At 39.3% G+C, this 27,005-nt stretch overlaps 1 protein-coding gene across 2 annotated transcripts in view; it reads right to left on the bottom strand.

Annotated features, from left to right (window-relative positions):
• The window catches only part of Syt14 (synaptotagmin 14), a 60,610-nt gene that overhangs the window by 15,882 nt on the left and 17,723 nt on the right, over nucleotides 1–27,005 (bottom strand). For both annotated transcript variants that reach the window (XM_035445740.1, XM_027416549.2), the window contains exons 3-4: nucleotides 15,966–16,237; nucleotides 12,417–12,866 (exon numbers count right to left, since the gene is read on the bottom strand). In XM_035445740.1, coding sequence (XP_035301631.1) covers nucleotides 12,417–12,866; nucleotides 15,966–16,237 — 722 coding nt within the window. The remainder of the gene's footprint in view (nucleotides 1–12,416; nucleotides 12,867–15,965; nucleotides 16,238–27,005) is intronic.

The following is a 27,005-nucleotide window of genomic DNA, read 5'->3' as shown; positions in this document are numbered from 1 at the left end:
TAGGCTCCTCATATATTTGAATACTTGGTTCTCAGCTGGTGGAACTGTTTAGGAAGGATTAGGAGGTGTGGCCTTGTTGGAGGAGCTGTGTCAGAGAGGCAATGAGAGAGTGAGATCAAAATGCCATTGCTAGAGGCAGGCGGATCTCTGTGAGTTCGAGGCCAGCCTGGTCTCCAGAGCGAGTGCCAGGATAGACTCCAAAACTGCACAGAGAAACCCTGTCTCAAAAAGAGAGAGAGAGAGAGAAAGAGAGAGAGAGAGAGAGAGAGAGAGAGAGAGAGAGAGAGAGAGAGAGAGAGAGGCAAAATGCCATTGCTATTGTCTTGGAAGATGGAGAAAGGGAGCATGAGTCAAGAAACAGAGGTGGTCTTTATAAGACAGAAAAGGAAACACAAAGCAAGGTCCTTTCTTTCCATTTCCAGAAGGAATCTATTCCTGGCTGACAATTGGGGATTAATGTTCTTCAAACTTAAAGGTAAGAAATTTTATGTTTTTCATAATTTGTTGAGGCAGGAATGGGAAAACAATATACAATACAACTCTTTACTATCTAATTTAAAAGACAGTGAATAAAGCAATAAATCTAAACATTTGTTAATAAACTTCTAATATATACAGATGTAATTTGTATGGTAATAACAGCAAATATGGAGAAGGAAAATTGATGGGGCACACACTAAGCAAATTTTATATACTACTGAAATTAGGTTGGTGCTCACTTGAATTACATTATTTTAAATTAAGATGTTAATTGTAATTCCCAGAAAACTCACTAAGAAAGTAACTTGAAAAACAGAATAGTAGAAAGGTAAATAAGGCAGCATATTAAAAAACACCTAACACAAAATAAGTCTGTAATGGAGAAGTAGAGAGACGAGGAGTAAGTCACAGAAAACAAATGGTAATAAACAGTAACCACACAGAATGTAGATGTAAACATCCCAACCCCAAATCAAGGACTGGCAAAATATATTTCAAACAGCAGGTCATAACAACATCCATAAGAGCTCTTTGTTAGATATAAGGACACTAATGAGGTGACAGTAAAAATGATTAAAAAAAAGATACATGATGCAAGCATAAACAAAAAGAGAACAAGAGTAGCTATACCAGTATCAGCCAAATATAAACCAAGAAAATTTAATATGAAACAAAGAATAACATCTTACAATGATAAAAATGTCACCCAATGATGTAGCCCCCGATCCAGATGTTTCCATTCCCTTTTAAGCCATTTCAGAAGTTTATGTACTTATAGGATTTTTGCAATTTGATTAGGTTGCATAATTCATTGAAAGAAGAAAAGCATACTAAACGCTTATATCTTTTATGAGTACCACAAAAAATCCTTAAAATACTAGCAAGCTGTCACGACAAAATAGGATTTATTCAGGAATTTTAGGTGAAGCTAACAAACAGAAAACATCAATAGGCTGGGAGAAGGCTCAGTTGATAAAGTACTTGCCTTGCAAATGTTATGATCTCATTTTGATCACCACAACCCACATAAAAAGCCAGTCATGGTCATATGTGCCTATGATCTCACAGATGGTAAGCTAAGAGGTGGCGATAGGCAAAGCCCTGGTTGCCTGAGATCCAGCTAGCCTGACCTATAGAGCAGTCTTTCAGTGTGCAGCACTTGAGTACCAACAGCAGCTGTCTAAGTGCTCACCACACACATGCACAGCACTTGCATGTGCACTCCTCCACACAACATGCAGTAAATGTAACACACCACCACAACAGAACAAAGGCCAAATCTATTTCTCAATGGGAACAGACAACGCTTATGACAAAACACTATAATGGCAGCAAATCAGGAACCAAAGGGAGCTTCCCCAGCTAGTAATGGATATGTATAAAAGCCTCACAGCTAATATTCTTAGCCTTAAAAGAATGGATTCTTTCCCTCTAAGACCTGGAACGAGACAGGGACATCTGTTCTGACTACTTCAACACTGTACTAGAAGACTAGTCAAGACAACTGGACATGCCAAGAAGATAGAAGGTTGAGAAACAGAGTCTGACAATTGTTATGGAAGTATGGAAGATATTATTCTATTAAAGACCATCTCAAAAAGGAAGTATAAGAAATATTATACTGATAAATTCAGGTGCTGTTTAACCTTGCCCAAAGGGGACTCTGTGAGTGAAGAGGACGTCCCTTGTCTCCTCCAAAACAAGCCAGGAGAAGCAGGCCAATCAACAGCACTCTTCCACGGCCTTCTCATCTGCTCCTGCCCTGACTTCCTTTCATTATGGACTGTTGCATCCAAGTGTGAGGTAAACCCTCTCCTCCCCAAGTTGCCTTTGGTCATGGTGTTTTTATCACAGCAATAGAAACCCTACCAACACAGCCACAAAACAGACTATTTCAAAATTAGTTCTGATTCAAATTTTGTTATATATTAGTTTTTGACAAATGAAATGGCAAAATGTGGTTTATATTTATTAAAACATGAATAAAGAAGGATATTTCTGAGAACCTTCATACAGCTTCATAGGGAGTCCTCCAGATCCCTCAATTATTTCATAAGATGTAATTTTAAACATGTCTTCATCGAGCACTAAAAGAATTTGCAAGGAAATGAAAAGCAACTACCTACAGAAGCGTTTTAGTTCATGGAGGGCTGTTCTGGACAAATGTGTTAATATTATTTTCTCACTTCATGTCATCTCACAGTGTAAGCTCCAGAATAGTCAAGTGGGCTATGCTTTAAACACATCTTTGAATACAAATAATAGGCCACTTGGTATGTATCTTTTCCTAAAGGGCCAATGAAATTAGAGATATTATTTGTCAGTTTCTGAAAATTTAGTTCTCATGTCATTGGTGACACAATCTGTTTAAATAAACCAAATCAAAAGAAAACCCAATCTACTGAACACTGGTTAAAAAACAATTCCCATTGCTATAATGATATCAACCCCTCTTAACATGGTTTTATTTTTCTCTTCTCAAAATATTCTCAGCTTCTAACAAAGGCCATAATTTTAAAATTTAAAGTAAATCTAAAATATAAAAATTTGCCAAAGGTAATGAAACAGTTAACATTTATTAGCATATATAGCCACTTTCCATTCATACCCATCTCAAAATATTCAAGAGTGAATTTCACTACAAGTATTTTAGGTAAAATTATTTTTAGTAAAGGTGATTTTTAATAGTTTAATTGGTTGCAATTTGAGTAGGTAATTCTGGAAAGACACTTTACTCTGTTGGTGAATCTTTAGCGTTTTCTCCATGATGTCCTTTGTTTCATGTTAAATATTATGATTAGATACAACCAATGTTTTAGAACTTGGCAATGACACATTGTAGTCTTGGATACCCAGGAAATAACAGTGAAAAGGTAGATTCTGTGGAACAAGAACAAACCATAGCTACCCAGGCTTTGGACTCATGGTATTAAAAAGACAGGCACTGAGGTCCCAACACAACTAGTGTGAGGTCCAGACTGTCTTTATTTTCAACAGATTTAAATAAACACTACATCATGCCATTAGCTTGTGTCTTCTGGGTGCCCAAGTGTTAGCCTTTCTACTGCTGGTATCTTAAATCCACTTTCCCAATGCCCACCTAACATGAACTGGGAGGTGACCCCACCTTTACCCCTTACCCCTCAGCTCTTGAGTCTGGATTAATGTCATTGTCTCTGCAGCCACAATGTCTGGTTCTGCACAGTGACTGACACCTAGTGAGACAGGAGTTTCAAGGCTGTAGGGTAGGGTGAGCAGCCGAAGGAGAAAGCAGTACTGTGCTGACATCACCTTCATTATTTCTGAAGAAAAGCCTGCTCTCTGGGTCTTCCCTTACATTTGGGGTGTTCCTTGCTGCATATTAAATGAAATTGGACTTTAAAACAGATGCAAACAGTCATTCCACACAACCTTTGGCTCTTCATGAGTAATGTCAACTGATGCTGAAGGATTTTCCTAAAAATGAAAGATACCTTTATCTTTTCTATAATTTCAGTCTATGTTTATAAGTTCTGTCATGATCTTAAATTTTAAGGATTCTGAGAAATTTTATAACTACAAAAAACAAATTACTTACGAGAAAAGACAAGTTCATACACTAAAGTTGCTTACATTAACATTTCTTGATAGCTCAAAGTCCTTTTAGGCCAAATTTAGTATTGTTAGATATAATGACAATACACAACATGCTGAAGACAGACTGTCAGGGCAGGTGCTGCATGCCCCACTCTGGGTAAACTGAGGCCACAGCATCCATCTCAGAGAGTAAATAAGTAAATAAGTAAATACACAGACACAGACACAGACAGACAGACAGACAGACAGACAGACAGACAGACAGACAGACACACACACACACACACACACACACACACACACACACAATTATATATCCAGCACACAGAACACTATTCAGGTTAAAGAAAATTAAAGAATTTGTCTTTCTCAGTCTTTTATGACTACTATAACTTTCAGAAGTGGTATGTACGAAAAAATCTACTACAATCAAACCCTAGTTTTGACTGACAGTGTCTTAGTATAGCATGAACTGCCTAAGATGCCTCTACTTTGAACCGTGAACCATGTCCAAAAGGGTTTAGTGAAGGAAACAATCTGTTTAAGTATTTTAAAAAGATATATCTAATGGAGAAACCAGGAGCTTGCAACATTGTTGGAAAAGTGGAGGGGTTAGCTCTAGATGGGTCCTGCAGGAATGGCCCCAGAACATGGAGAAACATGTTGCTCTGCTCCCCAAGCGGCTGCTACAATGAGTTGAACACACACTAGGTCAGTCATTACCCCTGCTGCTACTACTGAGGCTCAAGACCAGTTACAGCATGCAGATGGGGGTGGGGGGGGAGGGGAAGGGGTAGACAACTTTCTTTGGACTTGTTGGAGCAGTGAGAAGAGGGTACCTGTGGTAGAATATTATCTTAAGGTGTGTGATTTTTGTTTATGCTGCATTTGTTTAACTCTGTGAAGCTGTGATTATTTGCCTGCCTAAAACACCTGATGTTCTAATAAAGAGCTGAATGGCCAATAGCGAGGCAGGAGCAAGGATAGGTGGGGTTAGCAGACAGAGAGGATAAATAGAAGGAGAAATGAGAGAAGGGTTAGCAGCAAGAGAACAAGGAAAGGAGGACATCAGTGGCCAGCCACCCAGCCACTGATACAGCCATGGAGTAAGAGTGAAAGTAAGATATATAGAAGTAAGAAAGATAAAAAGCAGAGGCAAAATGTAGATGGCAAGAAACAAGCCAACTTAAGGCCAGTTGGAATAATAATATTACTTATTACTCATAAGTAATAATAAGACTTCATGTGTGATTTATTTGGGAGCTGGGTGGTAGGCCCCCAAAAGAAAAAAGAAAACAAAAAACAGGCACCTGGCTTACTTTTCCCTTGCCAACCATGCACATTGAGCTGCAGAATCTGATTAGCGTCTAGAACTCTAGGGAATCTCAGATACATGCATCCTCCTAAGCGTAGGAAACAAACTAAAAGGAACTAGGAGATTTGCCCACTGCTGAGCAATCTAATGTCACTGTGACTTTGAGAGAGTTATGGTTATACTCATCTACTTTGCCATCCACAAAATGGATATAAATGCTTTGAATATGTAATGTCCTCCATAGGTTTTGTATTAGGAGCTTTGGGCAAGTAACTGGATCATGAAGACTCTAACCTAATGATGAGTCAATTTCCTGATGGATTTTATGATGGCTTTACTTGGAGGTGGTACAAACAGAAGGCAGGGTCTAGTGGGAGGAAGCAGATCACTGGAGGTGGGCTAGGGAAAGATGTTCCCTGACCATTTTCCTCTGAATGCTGGTAGCCATGAGCTGAGCAACCTCTGACCCCAGGCCCACACAGCGTGGAGCCAGATGACTCTGGGTTGAAATATCTGAAACCATTATTCAAAGTAAGTTCTTCAGTTGTCCTCCCAAGCACTGTCACTGCAACAGAGCTGGAACTGACCCAACAAGGAGTGGTGCTGAGGACATATGGAACATGCAATGGAGAAATAAGTTTCCGTTGTAATTTTGAAGCCTTGGTTTTAGTATGGGAAGTCAGATACCCTTCTGATCCCCATTTGTTTTGCTACCTGTGATCTTTTAGGATTCTTTTTTTAACCCTTAGGCCCTGGTAGTAAATCTCCCTTTCAAGGTTTTGGTAAATCATGATACTATAATTTCAATGACAAGTAACGGAAGAAGAAATGTTGCTATTTAGCTGTCATATTAAACAAACTATTACTTTCATTCTTGCTTTGGCCAACTTGTCTGATCTGCATCAAGACTTCTCATATTGTTAACCATTTCAAGTTCACTGATATTCACATGACTGTGATAACAGGCCAGAGCTGGGTTGTTTAGGAAAGGCCTGGTTATAAAACCTAGTATTTAAATAAGATTTAAAAGAGAATGTTGCAAGAGAGTAAATTTTCATGTTATAAAAAGCCTAAATCAGTGAGTACATATCATGTTTGTCTTTTTGTGATTGGGTTACCTCACTCAGAATGATTTCTTCTAGTTCCATCCATTTTCCTGCAAATTTCAAGATTCCATTATTTTTTTCTGCTGAGTACTACTCCATTGTGTAAATGTACCACATTTTCTCTATCCATTCTTCGGTTGAGGGGCATCTGGGCTGTTTCCAGTTTCTGGCTATTACAAATAGTGTTGCTATGAACATCGTTGAACAGACGTCTTTGTTGTATGAATGTGCTTCTTTGGGGTATATGCCTGAATGTGCTTCTTTGGGGTATATGCCTAGGAGTGGAATTGCTGGATCTTGTGGTAGACTGATTCCCATTTTCTTGAGGAGTCGCCATACTGATTTCCAAAGTGGCTGTACAAGCTGGCACTCCCATCAGCAGTGGAGAAGTGTTCCCCTTTCTCCACATCCTCTCCAGCATAAACTGTCATTGGTGTTTTTGATTTTGGCCATTCTGACAGGACTCACTCATATGTGGATTTTAGACATAGAGTAAAGGATCACCAGCCTACAATCCACACTGCCAGAGAAGCTAGTAAACAAGGAGGACCCTAAGAGAGACATACATGGTCCCCCAGAGAAGGGGAAAGGGTCAAGATCCCCTGAGCAAATTGAGAGCACAGGAAGAGGGGGGAGGGAGCTACTAGAATGAGAAGGGAAGAAGAGGAAGGCTGCAGAGGTCATGAGGGAGCCGAAAGATTGAGTGAGGGGAAGAATAGAAGAAAGGATATGTGATAGGTAGGGTTTTAGTTGGGGAGGTGGTAGGGGAGGACAGGAGGGAGAAGGGAACTGGGATTGGCATATAAAACAATCTTGTTTCTAATTCATATTTAAAAAAACTGAAACAGGGGAAAAAAAAGCCTAAATCCAGGTGGTGGTGGCACAAGCCTTTAGTCCCAGCACTTGGGAGGCAGAGGCAGGTGGATCTCTGAGTTCAAGGCCAGTCTTGTCTATAAGAGCTAGTTCTAGGACAGCTAGGGCTACACAGAGAAACCCTGTCTCAAAACAACAACAACAAAACAGACAAACAGAAAGCCTAAAGCTGGGGCTGGAGAGATGGCTCAGCAGTTAGGAGCACTGGCTTCTGTTCAAGAGGACCCAGGTTCAATTCCCAGCACCCACAATGACAGCTCATAACTGTCTGTACCTTCTCTTCCAGGGGATCCAACACCTTCACACAAATATAAATGCAGGCAAAACACCAATGTACATAAAATAAAATAAATTATATTAAAAAAGAATGCCTAAAGCTACTCAAAAACTCTTGATGAGCAAGTGACACGGAACACTAACCTACAGGTAACACTGATCCTTTAAAGTGAAGTAAACAAACCATAGAAATATGAAGATATAGTTTTTCTAAACAAATTTATATATTTGATTATATGATATCAGGTAATTATATAATAAAATAAATCCAAATTCTGGGCCTAATAAAGAAAATATAATCATTACATTTGCAATGCTTAGCAACACCAGAAACACTAGGTATAATAAATCTGCAAAAAAAAGTTAGAATTATTCAAACTGAGTAGGGATGTTGTTTAATCACAGGACAGAAAATCCTATTTACAGTAACTACAAAGCTTCCACACTCATTGTTTGCCACATTCAGCACCATTACAACCTTGCAAAGTGTTCAGAATGGGTGGCACTCCCACCGTGATTGCTAACAAGGAGGTAAAGGTGACTAGCCTTTCCACTGGAGGAACATGAAGACCTAACACCTGTGAATGTGCATTTTCCTTAATAGATCAAGTATGGAATAAAGACATGGGAGGACTTCAAGAACATGTGCATGTCTAGTGACAGAAATTTAATTCTTGAAACAAACAGGAAATGTAAAGACTAATTTATTATTTACATTATTCTTATGGACACAGTTATTCTTTACCTGGAATAGAGTTAAATATAACTTTCCAACAGGCATTTTCCCAGGTTATTTCAAGTTCCTATGATGTCTACTACATGGAGAAGATAGAATGAACATCTGCAAAATTGTTTCCTTTACTTCTAACCTTAAAAATGAGATTCCCGTTGTCACAGGGCTATATCCAGTACTTCTCTGGCTCGTGTTGTATTGCAAAACAAACGTCAAATGTAAATCTAGATCTCAATGCCTTGCTCTCAGCACAAATAAGCCTGGGAAATGAGTATTACAGAGTGTCTAAAGGAGGTGGAGGTGGACTTCCTCAGGTTTTAGAAAGTTGAAAAGGTATGGAAGCACTAGAAAATGGTACATGCCCACTGCAGAAAAACAATAGTGTAAACACTATCCCATTTCTGATTCAGTGGATAAAAGACCTTGCTACCAAGGCTGATGGCCTGAGTTTGAATTCCAGGTCCCACATGGTGAAAGGAGAGAACCAAATCCTGGAAACTGTCCTCTGACTACCACGCATGCACTGTAGCTTGCACTGTAGCACTCACCTACTCACTCACATATGAATACACACAATTGAATACACAAATGAAGTTTATCCCATTTCTGTTCTTACCTAACTTCTTTCATGATGTTAGTAGAATCAGAATATCAGAGACAAACACAGCCCAAAGGTCACTGGTCTAAACCCTTTCATTTCAGTCATCAGAAACTTGATACTCAAAATACTTTAGAAAGCTTACATAGCTGGTTGAAATGGAAATCACATCTTTCAACTTTCAACACATTTTTCTATGTGCACTGGTCAAGGAGGCACTCTCAAGCTACAGCCACATTTCAATGCTGTTTTAATCTTTCCGGTAGCAAAAGCCATCACAGAGTTCTTAAAAAGTCATTTTATGTGTCCTGACTCAAGACTATCTATGAAACTAAATACTATACGTGAATAGTATATCATTATATATGAAATAAACTTCAAACTTTAAACATATTTTAAAGTGTTTTGTAAAATTGGGTGCTGGATTGAGATTTCCTTGGAGAAAGGTTAATATTCTTGCAATAATAACAATAATAATCACTAGAAAGCTACCAGAATGAATGACTAAATATGGAAGTAATCTTCCCCCCCCACAAATGTAACTCCTAAAGATGCCTTACAAAATCAAAGAGAAGCTCTATCAAGTAAACTATAATAACAAGAATTTTCCATTCAGCTTATGTTAAAAGTTAAGCAAAGAAGGCATCAGCACTATAGCACATACAGAAAATGCATGAGTTCTATTATATTATATGTTTATATTCAGTATAATAGTGTTAGTATAGTTCAGTATAATATATATAGTATAGTTCAGTATAATAGTGGCCTAAAAACTGCAGTGCGATGAATTCTAAGATTTTGAGAGAGTAGGAAGGGCAAAGCAAGACTAAAGAGCAATGAAATGCAGCTACTAAATATGACAGGCACACTGGCACCTAGGGGAAATTTCTAAGAGCAGAAGACAGACACCTTTCTGTAGATGTAAATAGTAGGTTTAGGAGCGACTTACCTAGCACTTTTATCTTCTTGGAAGTAGCCCCTAGAACTCACTGTCCTGCCTGGCCAAAAGTATTACAGAATCCATGACTACAGAGTAATGTATGCAACGTAGGAGCCTTTTAGTTTGAGTAGATATAAAAATGTTCTATTGTCTATGGAAAAAGAATACAATCAATATAGAACTGGGAACAGATGAAGTCATCAAAGCACTACAAACACATAGCTTTTGATGCCAGTTTTTCTCTTCTAACTTAACTCACTCATTAATGTATAAAAGCCTATTATCCACAGAAAACTACTACTCATCCATACTAGATAGTGAAAAATTTTAAAAACTAGATTAATAGCAGGATATCTCATGCTTATAAAAATGTGTGCCCCCAAAACATGCTATGTTCCTTCTCTTTTCTTCCTACAAAGCACACCCATTTGAAAAGGCATTTACACAGTGCAGTACAACTCTACTGTAAAGGAAAATGAAATCATTAAATATGCAGGTAAATGGATGCAAATGGAGGGCACCCATGCCAAGAAAGGCAGACACTGTGTTCTCTCTCAAATGTGGATTCAGCTTCACACCTTTTGTTTTGTGTGTTTAACTTAGAGCACAAGAGGAAGCAGGAAACTAGAAAGGGGCCTCTGGGGTGCTTTTAGAGAGGGGAATAGTAGATTTAAGGTGATATGGACGTAGAGAGGCAGAACCCTGGGGGTGGAAAGGTATAAGCCTTGATCACGGTTTGTCTTCACAATAATGCTGACCAAAGCATGGGGTAAATAATCCACTTTCTGGTTGGATTTGAGGCCTGCTCCCCCAGAGAGAATGTTATACTTGGCTTCATAATCCTGGACAAAACCCCACAGCCATCTGGGGAGGACAAAGGCCCTGGGCTACTCTCAACCTTGGCAAAGGAAGCTTCTTTTTGCAAGGGGAGGAGCACAATTGGTCAAAGTTCTGAGAATAAGACTGAGTGCTCACTCAGCTCTAAGTGGAAGACCCATGTCAGTGTCGGCCCCTTCCCAGGCTCAGGTAGCACCACTGAAGAGAAGGCAGAGTAGTGTAAGAGCCAGAGGATGGGGAAGAGTGCTGTGAAGTGTTTTCTGGACATGATGTGACTATCACCACCCATAAATTCACAGGAGCCGTCATTATCTGTACAGGATCAAGTGAGCCAAGATCCTATCACAGATGGGGTAGATCATGGATCTCAAGGCTGTACCCCTTACTGAGGAGCTATTGGCAGCTGGGAGGGAGAGGGAGAATCAGTCTTTTTCTGAGGATGTGGCTATTGGTAGGAGTCCCATGCTCCAGTAGATGGCCCCACATCTATGCATATGGGCAGCACTAACTGGACTTAGTGGGTTATTCAAAAAAAGATATGTAGTTGGGATGGGGATATGTTGAGGGAAACATGGGAGGAATTTGGGAAAATATGATCATATTTTACTGTGCACATGTATGAAATTCTCAAGAACAAGAAAACTTTTTAAGAGGCATTTCCCCAAAATTACTTAATCTAAAAATTTTAAATGAGGTGTTAATTGTATCAATAAAACTGAAATCCACAAGACATGTTATACCTACCATCATTTTTCCTTATAAAGATCCTGCAAGAGCCTGGTTTAAGTAGCCTGTCTGCTACTTCAGGTGAACGGAAGCTGGCAGGTTCGGTTCAGATACTGCCTGGTATGATGCAATGGCCGGAGGCTGGGCTTTAGGCTTATATGGTCACAGCTTAGAAACAACCATGGAACATCAGACCTCTAACTTAAAATTTAAATCTATTCTAAAGTCTGTATATTTATATTACAAAATGTTTCTTTTCCAATATAACACAGAAAGGAATAAATATAAGTCATAATTTACACTTACCCAAGTCACAGATTTTCTCATACTGAAATAACTATGTGACATAATGCATCTCCCTGGTTTAAATAAACAATGCAGGCATTACTCTCCTGTAATCTGCAATGCTTCATGGGAATTTTGTTAAAATATATATATATATATATATATATATATATATATATAGTGTGTGTGTGTGTGTGATTATAATCTGGAAAAAATTAAAAAGCTTGCGGTCATAATTTTTCACTGAGAAATACTTTTCAGTCTTTTCTCAAAAAGGATGTAAAATGAAACAAGGACTTGTTTTTTACTTTTAAAATAATTTGTGGTGGTTCTAGAAAAATAATTCTGTCTTGGGCAGCAATATACACTCTGTGGAAGATGGGTTAGACAGCTCCTCTTGTGCCATCTAGTTTAACCTGGAAGGAGAAGGGTAACCAACAATCAACCATTTAGTGTGGTTAACAGGAATGAACACAAAGACTTGCTTGAGAGCTCAGAAGGAGAGAACAAAGCACATGAAATAAATCATGATCGACACAAAACAGAAAGGCTTAGATAGATGTGTCTGGGTGCTATGCAAATGACACAGTGTGGAAGCAGTGGCGTTGGTTATAGACTTCTTCTGTGCCATGAACAGAAACTCTGGCTAGGGCATTCGAAGAGATACTCACAGAAGGATTGTAAGAAGGTTCCAGTATCACCGGTAACGACATTTTCCCTTGAAGATTCAACTTTGTTAAATAAAAAATCTTTTCCCCCACAATCTTTTCTTTCTTCATACGATGGACACCATACAGTCTAAACCTAACTGCATAGTTTCCGATCATCTCCGATTCAACGTGGTTAAATCTGAATGTTTCTGTGAAGACAGGGCATGGTCCTCTCTGGATGCTGGTTTTGGCTCTCTGTTTCTTTATAGGGAGAAGGACAAGGTGCACCTGCCATGAGTTGCCACCTGTCCTGTTATGTGTTGGGATGTCTGTGACCGCTGTCACCGTTACCAGAAGCTTCTGTCTTTGTGAGTCATAGTCAAAAGTCACATCCAGGGTGCCATACTTAGCTTCTGGCTCTGGGTCAAAAGGTTTAGGAAGCTGTGAGGAGGATCCTGGAGCTGACATGTCCTAAGAAAAGCAAATTTAAATGTTTTTAGTTTTTAACCCCATTACTTAATCTAGCATGTAAATAAACGCCAATTTCTTTTAGAGTGTGATATAAAAACAATTTTCATTTGCTGTCATGGAGAAAACTGAAGTATCAGTCAACTACAGGCCAAAGTTAGTTTATAGGGCAGCATAATTTAAGTGCTTGACAATGAAGACATCTTTTGAGTACAATATTCACTATCAGGGTTTTGAGAAAATTGGTGTATATTTATGTAAGCTACAGTTTAATGTGCATATTAACTGATGGAGAAGTCTACAGAGAAGAGCCAAGTTAAATGCTACAGAGAAATGTGGCTCCATTTTCAGGGATGTCTAAGATGACTCCATCTAAAATAGAATATGGGAAACCTGAATAGAAATGCAAAGGGTTCAAGACATTGTGCATCCAAATAGTTACTCTCCATATCATAGACCATGTTTAGCTAAATTTTCAATCAGAACTCAAAACAACTGTATTTTTCTCCACATTAATTGTCAATGACACGGTGAAATACACATTTCAAAATGAAGACAGGCTAAAACTGCACTTTACTTATGACAAGGTCAGAAACTGAGACCATTTTACCAGCAACTGTCTCAGATTCCAGCTAGTCTAACTACCTGAGATGTCTGGGGATCTTATCTAGTTACCTAAACCAGGTCTCTGACCTTTGAGCCACACGCTGTGACCCTTCAAGTATTGAATAAGATACAAACTACCTTGGATTCAGAGCTACTGTGGCACTGAACCGTGGTGACCTTGGTCTTCCTTCTCCTATTAGCTCAAATGACACCCAACCCAGAAGCACCCAGAGGCTCTCTTGGATGTGTTTATGGTACAGCTTGGGCAGATGGAGGCACACAGAGCTCCTTTGAGAAACCTCTATCTCAGTTTTATAATGGAAGTGCTTGCTCTCCATTCTTGTTCCACAAGCAGGCACACAGGCAGTGTGTGGGATCAGTTTGAACCAAAAAAACAAGGGCAGGGCTCTAGGCAGTGGAAGATTCACAGAGAAGTTGGCCCTGAATCGGGGAGGGGGGCATTATGCATAGCCTGGTTTATTCAGTTGAGCGAAAGAGAGTTTTTCAGTCAACTTAGCACTGTGTTCTAAGCCCTCTGTTAGCTTGGGGTAGGTAGAAGGCTCTTCTTTAAGCAGAAAACAATAGGACAGGAGCCCCTGATACTGCATAGTGTTAATAAGCAATACATAGCTTCTGAAATACACACAGTGTGGTTACCTACAGATAAGCAATCAGCTTGAGACACAGGCACAGTCCTCAGGTAGCAACCTACAAGATATGTCAAAGATCCATGGACTACAAAGAATATGTGATGGGACAAGTACACACTAGGCTCAGAGAGAGATGAAAAGCTCATGCCTTGTCATGCTGACCACAAGCCAAGGGTTTTGTCACTCATAGGTTCTACTATGAAATATAAGGAAAAAAAATCCTGTTTCTGAGGTAGCAAGTTTCTCTAATTGGCAAGTTCCAGTGGACAGGTATATTTTCCTCTTTCTCTCTCCCATAAACAAAAATTTACTGCCAGCTGTGGGTGCCCCTTATCAGACTGATGAGTAGACAGGGAGAAAAATGCACAGGCCTGGACAAGCGGCCAGTGTGGGCTTGCCACCTATCTGCTCTGACATCCTATGCCAAGTATGTTAGCCTACCTTACCTTAATTTGCTTAATTTCTCTTCTGCTTTGCATCTGAAGTAGAATAAAATACACACATGCACAGACACACACACTTAGGCATCTGGTTGTCATTTGAACATTTTACTTTGGTGATTAAGGCCTCTGGGACAGTTTGCCTTGAGTGTGTCCCAACAATGGCACAACTGCAACAAAGAAATCCTCCAGCAACAACTCAGCATGACAAAAATGTACAGAGTAAGGTGTCTGTCACTAACTCCGTTTCTGCACTCATAGGGACCTAGGCTGGAACACAGCTGCCTGTTTCTCTTTGACACTAGCATTTTTTACTTCCTGAAGAAGTGACTGTGAACAATGAATAAGCTGGCTAGGTGTCATATACTATTGTGGTCACTGTTATAATCCAGAGCCACTGTTAAATTGGTGGCTCCTTATACAGTTTGCAAAACACAAAGTTCTCGAATATGTTTAGGTGATAGCTAGCACACAAGGAAATTGATGGTATGACACATTATGCCTAAAGTATCAATCAACATTTTCTTCTAGGTCAGACACTGTATGACAATACTAAAACTACCAGAAAAGTAGTTACAGTGCTTTTTAGTTATAGGAGAAAAACCCCAAACCAAAGAAATTCTGTCTACAGCTTAATCATACTGTGTATTAGAAAACTACCTTCATTATTTAGACAGCAGATACAAAACTATCAGCACCGACCATGTCAGAGTGTTAACGCTGGCAGGGGTGGAAGCTGTAGAAGCTTGCAATGTAATGTAAAACTTGTAAAAGAAAGCAAATCCTACATGCAGAAAATTGCTGCATGTAAGGCCTGGGTTACCTAGTCTTCATCCTAAGAATGAATGAGACAAATTCTTTTTGGATTACAAAAAGGCTTTGAAACAACAATTATTTTGTTGCTGTTTTCATTCCAGAACAGTAACCAACAGAAGCAGCCAGCCACACTAAGTTTAGAAAATTGTGAAATTTTACCAGTAAAGCTAACCAGCATTTGTTCTTGCATTTGTAAGGTTAATTTGAAAGGCTTGTAAAACCTTTGAAAAATTTGAAAGGCGAATAAAATATTAACAAATAAAACAACAAAAATTAATTAACAAATAAAAACCCAAAATAAAATGATAATAAAAAGCATGAAGCATGAGCAAAAATGTAAATCATTCCAGAACATTCTGTGTAAAGTATTTAAGAAACAACAACCATCCTTATCCTGTCTCTTTGTTATGTGAAGGGTGTGGGATATAGGCTGTAGCAGCCTCAGTGAGTTTGTTAGATGAAGGCTTGGCACTGGTATGAGAATACAGGGCCTGTGACACTGTAAAGACCTACTGTCACCCAGAGGGAAAGGACAAGGCCCCCAACCTCCAGAGGACTCGCACTGGCAGCTGCAGGATGCTTCTGCTTACTTCCGGGCTGAGGACTGCGGTGCTGTCACTAGGGACATCATCTTCATATCCTTTGTTGTGGAAGCTCTCTGCCTCATGCCCCGTGCTTCCTTCACTGGGGCACTTGTTGAAAGAACACTGTGGGCTGTTGCTGCAGCGGGAAACCTCACACTTCCCGTCCCCGATTTCGGAGGGTGTGCATGAGAGGTGAGGAGAGCCGCTGTCGTCTTGGTAAGGCGGTGGCTGAAGCTCATCCAATGGCGGCGTCCTCCTCATTCTCTGAATGCAGCTCCCTGACAAGGACAAGAGTGTGGTCACTGTTTCTACTCAGTGTCAGTCCACAGTAACTGTAGATAACTTCAGAAAGCAAAGCAAACGCTCAACAGCACAACTGTTACAATTCCTAAATGAGTTTTCTTTTTCCTCAGCCCAGGCACAGAAATTAAATCACCCAATGCCCCACTCTCCTCTCACCCAGTAAGATCAGGAAAAATAAAAATCATTGATTGTTATGAACCATACTAACAAATCTGATCAAAACTGTCTGTTTATTCCCAGTGCTCTATATACTTCATCAATTCCCTTATGATCAGAAACCCCTGGAAAGGCCATAAAAGCACGAGGGGTAAAACTTAAGAGCTCTGTTACTTTCTCAGTTATGGGGATACATTTTAGTCAGCATTCAGCTTAGCATTTTTTCCAGTTGGTTTTACAAACTAAATGAGCCATGCTCAGTCCCTGCTTGGGGTCTCTGAGTCTACCTGAATGCCCAGCTGTTCCTGGACCACAGGAAGTATCACTTCCAGCAATGACAGGAAGCTGCATTTCCCCCTCTCTTAAATTACCTTTTAATAATCTGTCTCACTCTTTAATATCTATGAATGGCTGGGATGAAGGAGAGATAAGGGATTCACATATAATATAAAATTTTAAATAATCTGATAATCTTTGTTTTAAAAATATTGCCATGTCTCATCTTCTTTCCAAGAAATTAAACCCTTTTAATTCTGATCTATCTCCTACATAATGCTTATTGGACACTCCACAATATAATGGTATAGATGTTATGGTGCACACATGCACTGTCATCATATACATAAATGAGGAAGGAGAACTATGAAACTATATAAGACTGTAGATATACTGGCTCAGCTTACAAATATGTAGATAGATCCAGAATTCAGTGTTGAGTATTCAAGTTAAACAACGCTTTTACAAAAGGGACTCTGAAAAAGGTAGTTTAAAATAAAATACTATGGATTTTATTTTATGGTGGTTTATATTAAGTTCAATACAGCTCTTCCTTAAAAATCTACATAACAATTAAAGGCTTCATTAAAAAATACAAAAGCCCTCATTCAAAAATATTAATGCCCTAATTATGAATTTAGATACTTGATCAAAAGCCCTAATTTTAAATAAAGTGTCTTACCTACTGAGTTTAGTACAAATTTTAAGAAGTTATCAAAACAATTAAGTTGAAGCTAAGCTAGAGAGGATGTATTAATAACCGCAGCCATGTTAGTAGCCAAGAAACTGAGACAAGTGCATGGCACAGTCCACACAAGGGAGCCCTGTCCTCCTTGCAGTGCCCCAGCTACACCTGCCAATGGGCTTAAATGGAGGGTCCCAGCCTGGGTGCCAGGCATGCTTTGGTTTTTCTGATGAAAGCAGGGACACTCATTTGGCACCTCCTTCTTCCCTCCTTCTGCTTGAGGGTCAGTAGCTACTTGGGACTGACAAGTGACATGCATGAAATCTGAGGATGGAGAAGCAAAAGCAAAAAGCAAAAACCCCAAAACCAAACAATCAAAAAAGCACCCAGGCGAGTCTGAGTATCAGAAATATCTACCCCAACTTTGATGACCAAGGAATACAAATTTAAACACCAAAGTAGCCAGGTGTTGGTGGTGCACGCCTTTAATCCCATCACTCAGGAGACAGAGGCAGGAGAATCTCTGTGAGTTTGAGGCCAGCCTGGTCTCCAGAGCGAGTGCCAGGATAGGCTCAAAAGCTACACAGAGAAACCCTGTTTCAAAAAACAAAAACAAGAAACAAAAAACAAAATCAAACACCAAAGTAAAACATGACAGCTTCCTTTTCTGTATGTAGCTGCAAATGCAGCCTCAACAGAAAGTTTAACTCATTAAATAATACTCTCCTCTCTCCCCTTTCTTGTACTTCATCTGCCAATGAATTAAATTAGATAACACCTATATTTCCACTGGCATATAGTGAGTCAAGAATTCCCTAGGTTTAAGTGCATGTTCTAGGATGTGTGGGCACATAAAAACATGCATAGATCAGAAAGATTTAGCAAATGAAGATATAATTCATTAAAAACAGAAATGAAATTGATAAATTGTTAGAACAGACTAGTTAGGAAAACTGGTAATGTAGTTATTAATGTCAGGAATGAAAGAGTCCAAGATTTCAATTCCTACAGGCATTCACATGAGCAGGATTACATGTGCACTGCACTGACAGATGTTAGAAGACTATGGGGAGGGTGTCCAGGACAGTGGTGCACACAAGACAGCCTAGCTGAGAAAGAGTCCTGACCATGGTGCTGAACTGCAGAAAGACGCTATCATCTGTAGGGTGGGCAGTGAGGGTCCTCTGAAGTTCACGTTGAGGGCCATCTGTAAATGGCAAGTAAAGCAAACAGATGCATGAAGCCAGAGGAGAAAGACTATGAACAGCCTGATGATCAAAAGGCAAAACTCCCAGTAAATGTAGCCAGGTCTCTTATGTGAGATAAAGGAGTTAGAATACAGAAAGGGAAAAAGCTAGAAACAACTCTTACGATGAATAAGAATTAAAGAGAAAATGCATAGACACTGTGCTGGCTTGTTTAGTGTTAACTTGACATAAGCTGGAGTCATTTGAGAGGAGGAATCTTCAATTGAGAAAAAGGCCCCAGTCAGACTTGTCTGTGAGCAAGCTTGCTGTGTATTTTCTTGACTGAGCACTGATGTGGGAGGGCCCAGCTCAGACAGACATATGCTGGAGGTCCCCAGTGCTGTGATAAAGCAGTCTGCACGCCAAGTGGTAGAACTCCTCTGTGGCCTCTGCCTCAGTTCCTGTGCCCAGAAACTGTGTCCAGGCTACCGTCTGGCCTGAGTTAATGTCCTGATTTCTCTGGATGATGGACTACATCATCCCATTGAAAGACGAACTAAACCTTCTCCTCCCCAAACTGCATTTGGTCAGGGTATTTTATCACAGCAACTGAAAAACCTAATTAAGACATGTAATGTACTCAGTTGACACAGTGTAGATGTATGTGTGTGTGTATGGTTATATAAACATTTTAAGGTTTTCCACTGAGGTTTGAGAATGCCACTTCCCCGGCAGCAGTGAACCCAGGGCCCAGATCTTGGCTTTTACCTCTGAGCTCAGGAATGACACAAGGGTACCTGCTGTCACTACTTCTATTCAACAATGCACTGGAGGGCCTTCCTAGGCCATGCAATGAGGCAGGATAAAGAAGGTAGAAAATAACTGGAAAGAAGTAAAACTGTCAGGGCTTTCAGGCAACTATCAGGACATAAAACAAAACAAGAGAAAGACAGAGGAAGAGAGGATTTATTGTACTAAGCAAATGCAATAAGGTCTCAGCATGAGAGATCAGCAAGTGAAAAAGCAATTGAATTTCTACATACATGCAAAGGACAATTGCAAAGTAAGATTTTTAAAGCAATCCCATCTTTAATAGCACCAAACAACATCAAATGTCTAAAAACAAACCTTAGAAATTGTATTGGTGTTATTTTTCCAGTCATTGAGTTTATTATTAGAATGTGTCTTTCAACAACTGGTGGACTCCAAACTTCAAATGTCTCAGCAGTGGCTAAACAGATTTAGGAGGGGTTAGTCACAAACAAGCAAAGCTTCATTTCTTCAGCAAGGCATCCCAAAAGAGAGTAGAGACTTGAGAATCACATGTTTAGCAAATGCTTTCACTAGTTTTGCCACTGCAAAAACTAATAGATTTGGAAAGGATGGCAAAAAATTAAAATAAAAAAGAAAAGAAGAACCATGACAGATTATCATAAACTTAATTAGAAGATGATTTCAACTGCAGTTGCCACTCCAGATGGAAGCTCCTTCTTGAGAAAATTAAGACAGCCCTGGCATTTGATATGCTGCACTAGCTAGCAAGTGCTTTTTTCCCCCCCACAACACAAAGATTACAAAAATTAACAGGTTGTTTCACTTAGCAAGACCAGAAACACCTGTGCCACTTCAGTTAGAATATTCTTGCTCCATGCATCCTTCACTCCACAGAGATCCTGAATTTGAGAAGACGTCACACTCATCATGGAGATGACAGCAAAGCATTAGATAAGAGAAGCAGAAGAGCCACGGATGGAGTGCCTTAAATGCTTGTGCTTGGCAGAATTCAGCACCAAATCTTATGAAAAAATGTGCTTGCTAGGAAAGTTCACAAGGTCAAAGAGATGCAATGGACTACTCCTCCCACAGTCAGAGAGGATTTACTGAATCTTTTGTGTCTCTTCAGAGGACAACCAAGCATCCTGTCACCCTCCATTTTGAAAGTAGAGTAATATGTATTTGAACATACAACTCTGGAACCATCATAAAGGAAACTAAAAAGGATTATCTTTGAATAGTGTCCAAAGCAGGACAAATCTGTCCAGATACCTACGGGGAGAGTAAGTCTATATTTGACCTTTGCAACCTAGAAAACCCTTAGGCAAGTATCAGCGGAGAACCCTAATGGCACAACTACAGTAAAAACTATGGGTTTAAAATTATCTTTTTACTTTTGCAACTCTAAATGAATTTTACTAGAATACAGTTTGGATTATTTTTGTACTATGCCTTAAAACGCTAATTCTTTGTTTAGTTTATTTTCTTGATGGTCTGAGATAATCCCTGACTCAGACCGTCCTCTGTACATAAAAAGCTAATAACCAGACATGGTGGCACACTGCTTTTATCTCAGCACTTAGGAGGCAGAGGCAGATGGATCTCCATGAATTTGAGGTCAGCCTGGTCTACATAATGAGTTACAGGCCATCCAGGGATACACAGTGAGAATATGTCTTGGGAAAGAACAAGAAGGGAGAAAGAAGAGAGAAGGGGTGAGGAAGGAGGAGAAAGAGGGGGAAGAAGAGGAAGAGGATGAGAAGCTAATTTATCCTTACTCAACACTAAATATTGCTTTGAGTGAAAAAAATTCATTTTGCTGCCTCACGTCTTTGAAGTAAGACAACAGCCCTTGCCCTCAGCAAGTACAGTTGAAAGTGCTTCTTTTGCTGAGAAATGCAGGTGTAGAATTAGGGTCAGACAGAGACAGACTGGGCTGTGAAGTGACCTCAGGTGTCTAGCACAAGGTAGACAGCATGTGCTCACTCACAGGTAAGGTGGGGGTGCCAGCTGACCTTGTCACTAAGGGCAGGTGCAGGTGGATGCTCGAGTGACACTTCTTTGCACTGACAGCCTCAGAAGGAATAACTGTGGCTAGCCAACCGAGGGTAAGAAAACAACCATGGTAATGATATACATGACACCACCAATGGAGGAGAATGCTGTGGTATTACAGCCCTTTTCAGAGGTGAGCCTCAAAGATAACACAGAGATTAAATCTTAGTGGTGGAATCTGTAGTCATGCATTTGATTTTCAGCTTTGATCAGAGTTAAGAATGGCTTCCATTTCCTGAGTGTCTGTCAAGGGTCTGACTGAGTGTAAGGAGGGGTGTTCAGGGCTGAGGTAAGCCTGAAGCATCTCCTGAAGGGCTTTATCACCTGAAAATGTTTACTTACCCAACAACTCACACCACAAGTGTGCACCAAATAGGAAGACTTCTAAAATTTAATCCATACACAGAAAGAAAACTAGAAAGTTTCTAAATTGTGTAACACCTCTGTTTCTCTGCTTTGATTTTTAATGAGTAACTTTTTATTATGATTAATAACTAATAGGTAGCCCATGATGGTCAGCATATATATTTATTAGGTAGCCAACTAGTAGGCAAGCAGAACAAGGCAAAACAGCAGGGAAAAAGAGAAGAGCTACCATGTGCAGTCCCTATTCCTTTAAACCTTTCTCGAGTCATCCTGACATCACCTTGACCACACCCTGATGGGCGTGGTTGGGCACATCTGTAGCCAGCCCTTAGGAGGCATAGTTATGGTGTCTCCCTACAACTTTTATTGTTGAGTTTTCTATTGATTCCAGAAATAACATCTAAGGATTTAAACAACTGAGTTCAATATGACCCTTCTTCCACTCCAATACATGACCTGGTCATGCTACTCCTCAGCCAAAAACATTTCCTAGGGATCATTATCATGTACTTCTCAGGATCTAACTCAAACTTCCTATATGCTATTGCATCATGATTAAAGTATTTATTATGATGATTGTCTACTGTGTTCCATATAAAGCATTTTGAAGAAGGTATCCTGTGACTAAGTGCAGGCTAATATATTTGGCTAAGGCCACATATTCATTTCATTTAATGCCATATTAAGAAACAAATCTTAATTATATGCCTGGAAGGTGCCTCATCTTATTGAGATTGTTTCGATTACCCAGAAACCTTACTAAAATCATGTTAAAAGAAATTTTGAGCTAAAAAAAATCTAGGGATGGGTTGAAGAGACATCTCAGTCAATAAAGTGCTTGCTGGGCAAGCATGAGGATCGGAGTTCGACTCTTAAAACTCACACTGAAAAAGGTCTGGCATGGTGATGCATGCTTGCAACTCTAGTGTTTAAGAGATGGAAACTGAAGACCCTGGAGTTCCTTGTTGGTCAGTCAAACTGATAAGACCCAGGCCAGTGAGAAACATTGTTTCAAAAAACAAAATAGATAGCACCTCAGGGTTCCACATGAACACATAATCATACATGCACCTGCCCTCACATAAACAAGCACACATATAGACACACACATTCAGGGTAAAACTAAAAACTACATTTTAACATTTTCAAATAACACAAAGACAAATCAATATCAATAGTGGTTTCATGCCTTTATTTTATTCAACTAGAATGAAACTGACAAATTCTTCCTTTATTTAAGGGAGGATTTGTTGGAAATCCTGTGAATATCATTTCAATTTTTATCAATTACACTAATGTATCTGTTAATCATTTTAGCTTTATGTTCAAAACTCAAATTTATCCTGAAGAACATATAATAAATGATTAACAACATCAATGAATTTCTATTTTTGTTTGAGAAAGAAAAAGTGGTACTGGATTCACCTTCCATCTATGCACAACTATAAAACTGGATTAAATGGGGGGGGGTGTAGAAATGGATCAGTGGTTAAAAGTATGGGCTGCTCTTGCAGAGGACCCAGGTTTGAGACTCAGCATCCACATGATTGCTCACAACTGTTTCTAACTGCATTTCCAGATGATCCAATGTTCTCTCCTGGTCTCTGCAGGCGCTAGGCATGACAAGGGGTGCAGAGGCACACATGCAGGCAAAAACGACCATGCACATAATATAAAAAACTGGGTAAAATGTATAAAGCAACTATTTTTAAGCAAGAAACAGCATGCAGCAAGCTGGGAATAAGCCAAAGCTTTGCTCTGGGCATGCTAACACTTGAGATCTGGGAGGGCAACAGTGTTGTGCTCAGGGTCTTAGCAGTCTGTGAGGATGATCTACCACAGACCGTGCGTGAAGCAGCACCCAAGGTTCACCAAGGAGCAGGTGTTACATATACACAGAGAATAAGTCACTAAGTCCTGCAGGCTTCAGAGTTTCTTCCAGTGACTGCTAGCTGTATCTGACTTCTTCCCTTTCATAAATGCTGCTTCTGCAATTCAACTACATTGTTACATTTGTCCAGTTTTTAAATTTTAATTGAGTAGTATTCCATTGTACGAAGCTCACAATTCATCTATTTAAACAATTTCCAAGTAGCTGTACTACTCTGCCTTCAAACGAGCCACATGTAAAAGGGCCACCTATTTCCTTTCTTCTTTAATACTGGCACTGGCAGTATGCTAAATTTTACTCCTTCCAGTTTGTTGTGTGATGGAACCTCAGTGGTTTGACTGTACATTTCTCCGGGCTAACTGTCCATTCATAAATCTCCGGTGCTGCATCTGTCCAAGTCCTGCACATCTTAAAGACAAGTTGTTGACTTCTCATTGCAGACTAGGAACAAGTCTTTTGTTGTTGTTGTTTTGCTTTTTAAGACAGGGTTTCTCCATGTCCTGGAGAACTCATGCTACAGACCAGAAGCCCGTCCTGGCACTCATGCTACAGACCAGGCTGGTCTCAAACTCACAGAGACTCACATGCTTCTCTGCCTCCCATATGCTGGGATTAAAGGCATGCGCCACCACTGCCCAGTATAGAAAGAAGTCTTTATGAAAACCTCATACTACTATGTAGTCCAGGTAGGCTGACAACCTAGGAGTCCTCCTGCCTTAGCTACTGATTCCATAATCACATGCATCTGGACTACTACACCATCCTTTTCAGAGTTTATAGCTCCCTGACATAGATGTGTACTTTCATACCTCACTGATACCATATACAGAATTTGCTAGAGTTATAGTTTTGCTTCTACTCCTTCAGCCCTGACAAAAACCTCTCTAATCTATTAACAATGTGTCAACATTTTGCACCTAGTTTCCTAGTATTTAGCACAGTATGTTACTATTTTTAAAAACATTTTTTTCCAAATTTTGGTAAGATATCATTCACACTCATGGGTATCCATAATAACAAATACAAAAGTGTTGACTAGAATCTCTCATTACTTATAAGAATGCACAGTGGCAAAAAAAAAGGGGGGGGGCTGGAGAGATGGCTCAGAGGTTAAGAGCACCGATGGCTCTTCCAGAGGTCCTGAGTTTGGTTCCCAGAAACCACATGGTGGCTCACAACCATCTGTGGTGAGATCTGGTGCCCTCTTCTGGTGTGCAGATGTACATGGAGGCAGAATGTTGTATACATAATAAATAAATAAATAAATAAATAAATAAATAAATAAAATCTTTTTAAAAAATAAAAATAAAAATAATAAAATAATAATAATAATAAATAATAAAAAAGAATGCATAGTGGCACAACTTACCAGTATTTTAAAGACACATGACCCAGATATTTCATTTTCATGACCTATGGAAACATACATCTAAATAAGGCTCTATGTACAGATGCTCCAGCAGCTTATTCAAGGTGACCAAAAAAGCAGACGGGACTGAAGTGTCTGTCCATCAAATAATGAGCTAATCAACAGAAAGTAGGGCATCCACACAACAGAATCCCTCTCAGCAATGCAGAGAAATGAAGGCAAGAGCCAGTACATTATGGGAAGTGACAGAAGGTGTCACAAGAAGCTGCTTACTGTGCTATTCCATCTATATGAAAGGTGAGAACAGAAAGCAGACTGCTGGCTATCAGATCTCATAGTGGTGCTGATACCAAACATGGTTTTTTGTAGAATTGTACTTTTGTTTAAATGAGACTACTAGTGATCGCTAAGAATATCCTGATGATTGCACCAATCTCTAAGAATATTAAAAGTAGATGAGTGAATCTCATGATATGAGCATTCCACCTCAAAAATCTCTTAGTGTATATGTATAATATTTGTAACAGAGTCTGAGGAGAGAAAAAATGCAATATTCTCACAACAGTCTCAACAGATAAATTACAGAACACATGCTAGTTTCAGGCAATATAAAGTAAGTAAGACAGAATCTTGCTATTGAAAAGCTTATAAATTGTTCAACCAAGGGAGGAAAACCCAACTGAAAGGAAATTATATAAAACATACCACTATAGAGTATTGAAATGTAAGCCCATCATGTAGGTACAGATACAAATCCCATATGGACATGAAAGACACACTTTGGGTGCCATAAGTCTAGATAAAGGAGGCACAAAGGACAGTTAGAAGAAACTCACTGTTTCCTAGAGGTGATTTCTTCTGATAGATTTTCTAGAGCTTAGACCACAGTCATTCATGAGCAGCCTAATGCAAATCTTTAAAGCTGTGACATACATTTTGTCCAACATTAATAACAATGTAAGATAGGACCCAGACAATGTCAAAGCTGGTGAAGAGATATCAACTGTACACCCCACACTCTGAGCATTTTATTTATTATTGTGCATGCATGTGTGTGTGTGAGCCTGTACATGTGTACATGCCATGGCAATCATGTAAAGGTCAGAGGACAACTTTTGTTTGTTTGTTTGTTTTGTTGTGTTTTGTTTGTTTGTTTTTCAAGACAGGGTTTCTCTGTATTGTTTTGGAGGCTGTCCTGGCACTCGCTCTGTCGACCAGGCTGGCCTCAAACTCACGGAGATCCTCCTCCTGTCTCTACCTCCCGAGTGCTGGGATTAAAGGTGTGTGCCACCACCACCTGGCTCAGTAGACAACTTTTGAAAGTCAGCTCTCTTTATCAACCCTGGGATCTGGGGATTGAACTATCTTTGCCAGGTTGCTTGGCCAGAACTTTTACCTGCTGAGTCATCTCGCTGGATCTATCAGGGTACCTTAACTTTCATCTTTTACTGTGGCTCTACCTCATAATGAATATTCATCATGACCCAAGATTATTATTAAAGGTTCAGTTAAGTATTAAATGGCAAATCATAAAGGTTTCCATTTGTAATAATGAGAATGGTAATAATAAAAATAAAAATGAAAATATTATTATTATTATTATTATTATTATTATTATTATTATTATTATTATTATTCTCAGGCTTAAGGAACAAATGCCCAGTACCATTGAGGCATATAGATAGATGAAAGGTAAAAGAATTAATAGAATAATATTACTACATTATATATACTATTTTTACCATGTGTGGGTTAATTGTTTTTACTGAAATAAAAGTATTTTTTCACATCTGAGTTCTCAATAAAAGCCAATCAATATTTTGCTGTAATAAAATCCAATTTTAGTTGATTTACACTAGAAAATAAAATCAGGTAAATGACAGAATATGCAAGTTCCCACTGTAATTGATTTTATAAAATATACCAAAGATTGAATATAGAATCAGCTTAAGCCTGAGTATGTATTTCAGTGAATGTGTATTCA

The sequence above is a fragment of the Cricetulus griseus genome, chromosome 5, assembly GCF_003668045.3.
Source record: "Cricetulus griseus strain 17A/GY chromosome 5, alternate assembly CriGri-PICRH-1.0, whole genome shotgun sequence".
Taxonomy (NCBI): Eukaryota; Metazoa; Chordata; class Mammalia; order Rodentia; family Cricetidae; genus Cricetulus; species Cricetulus griseus.
Note: the sequence above shows the minus strand (reverse complement) of the source record. Positions and strands in the feature narration are given on the sequence as shown.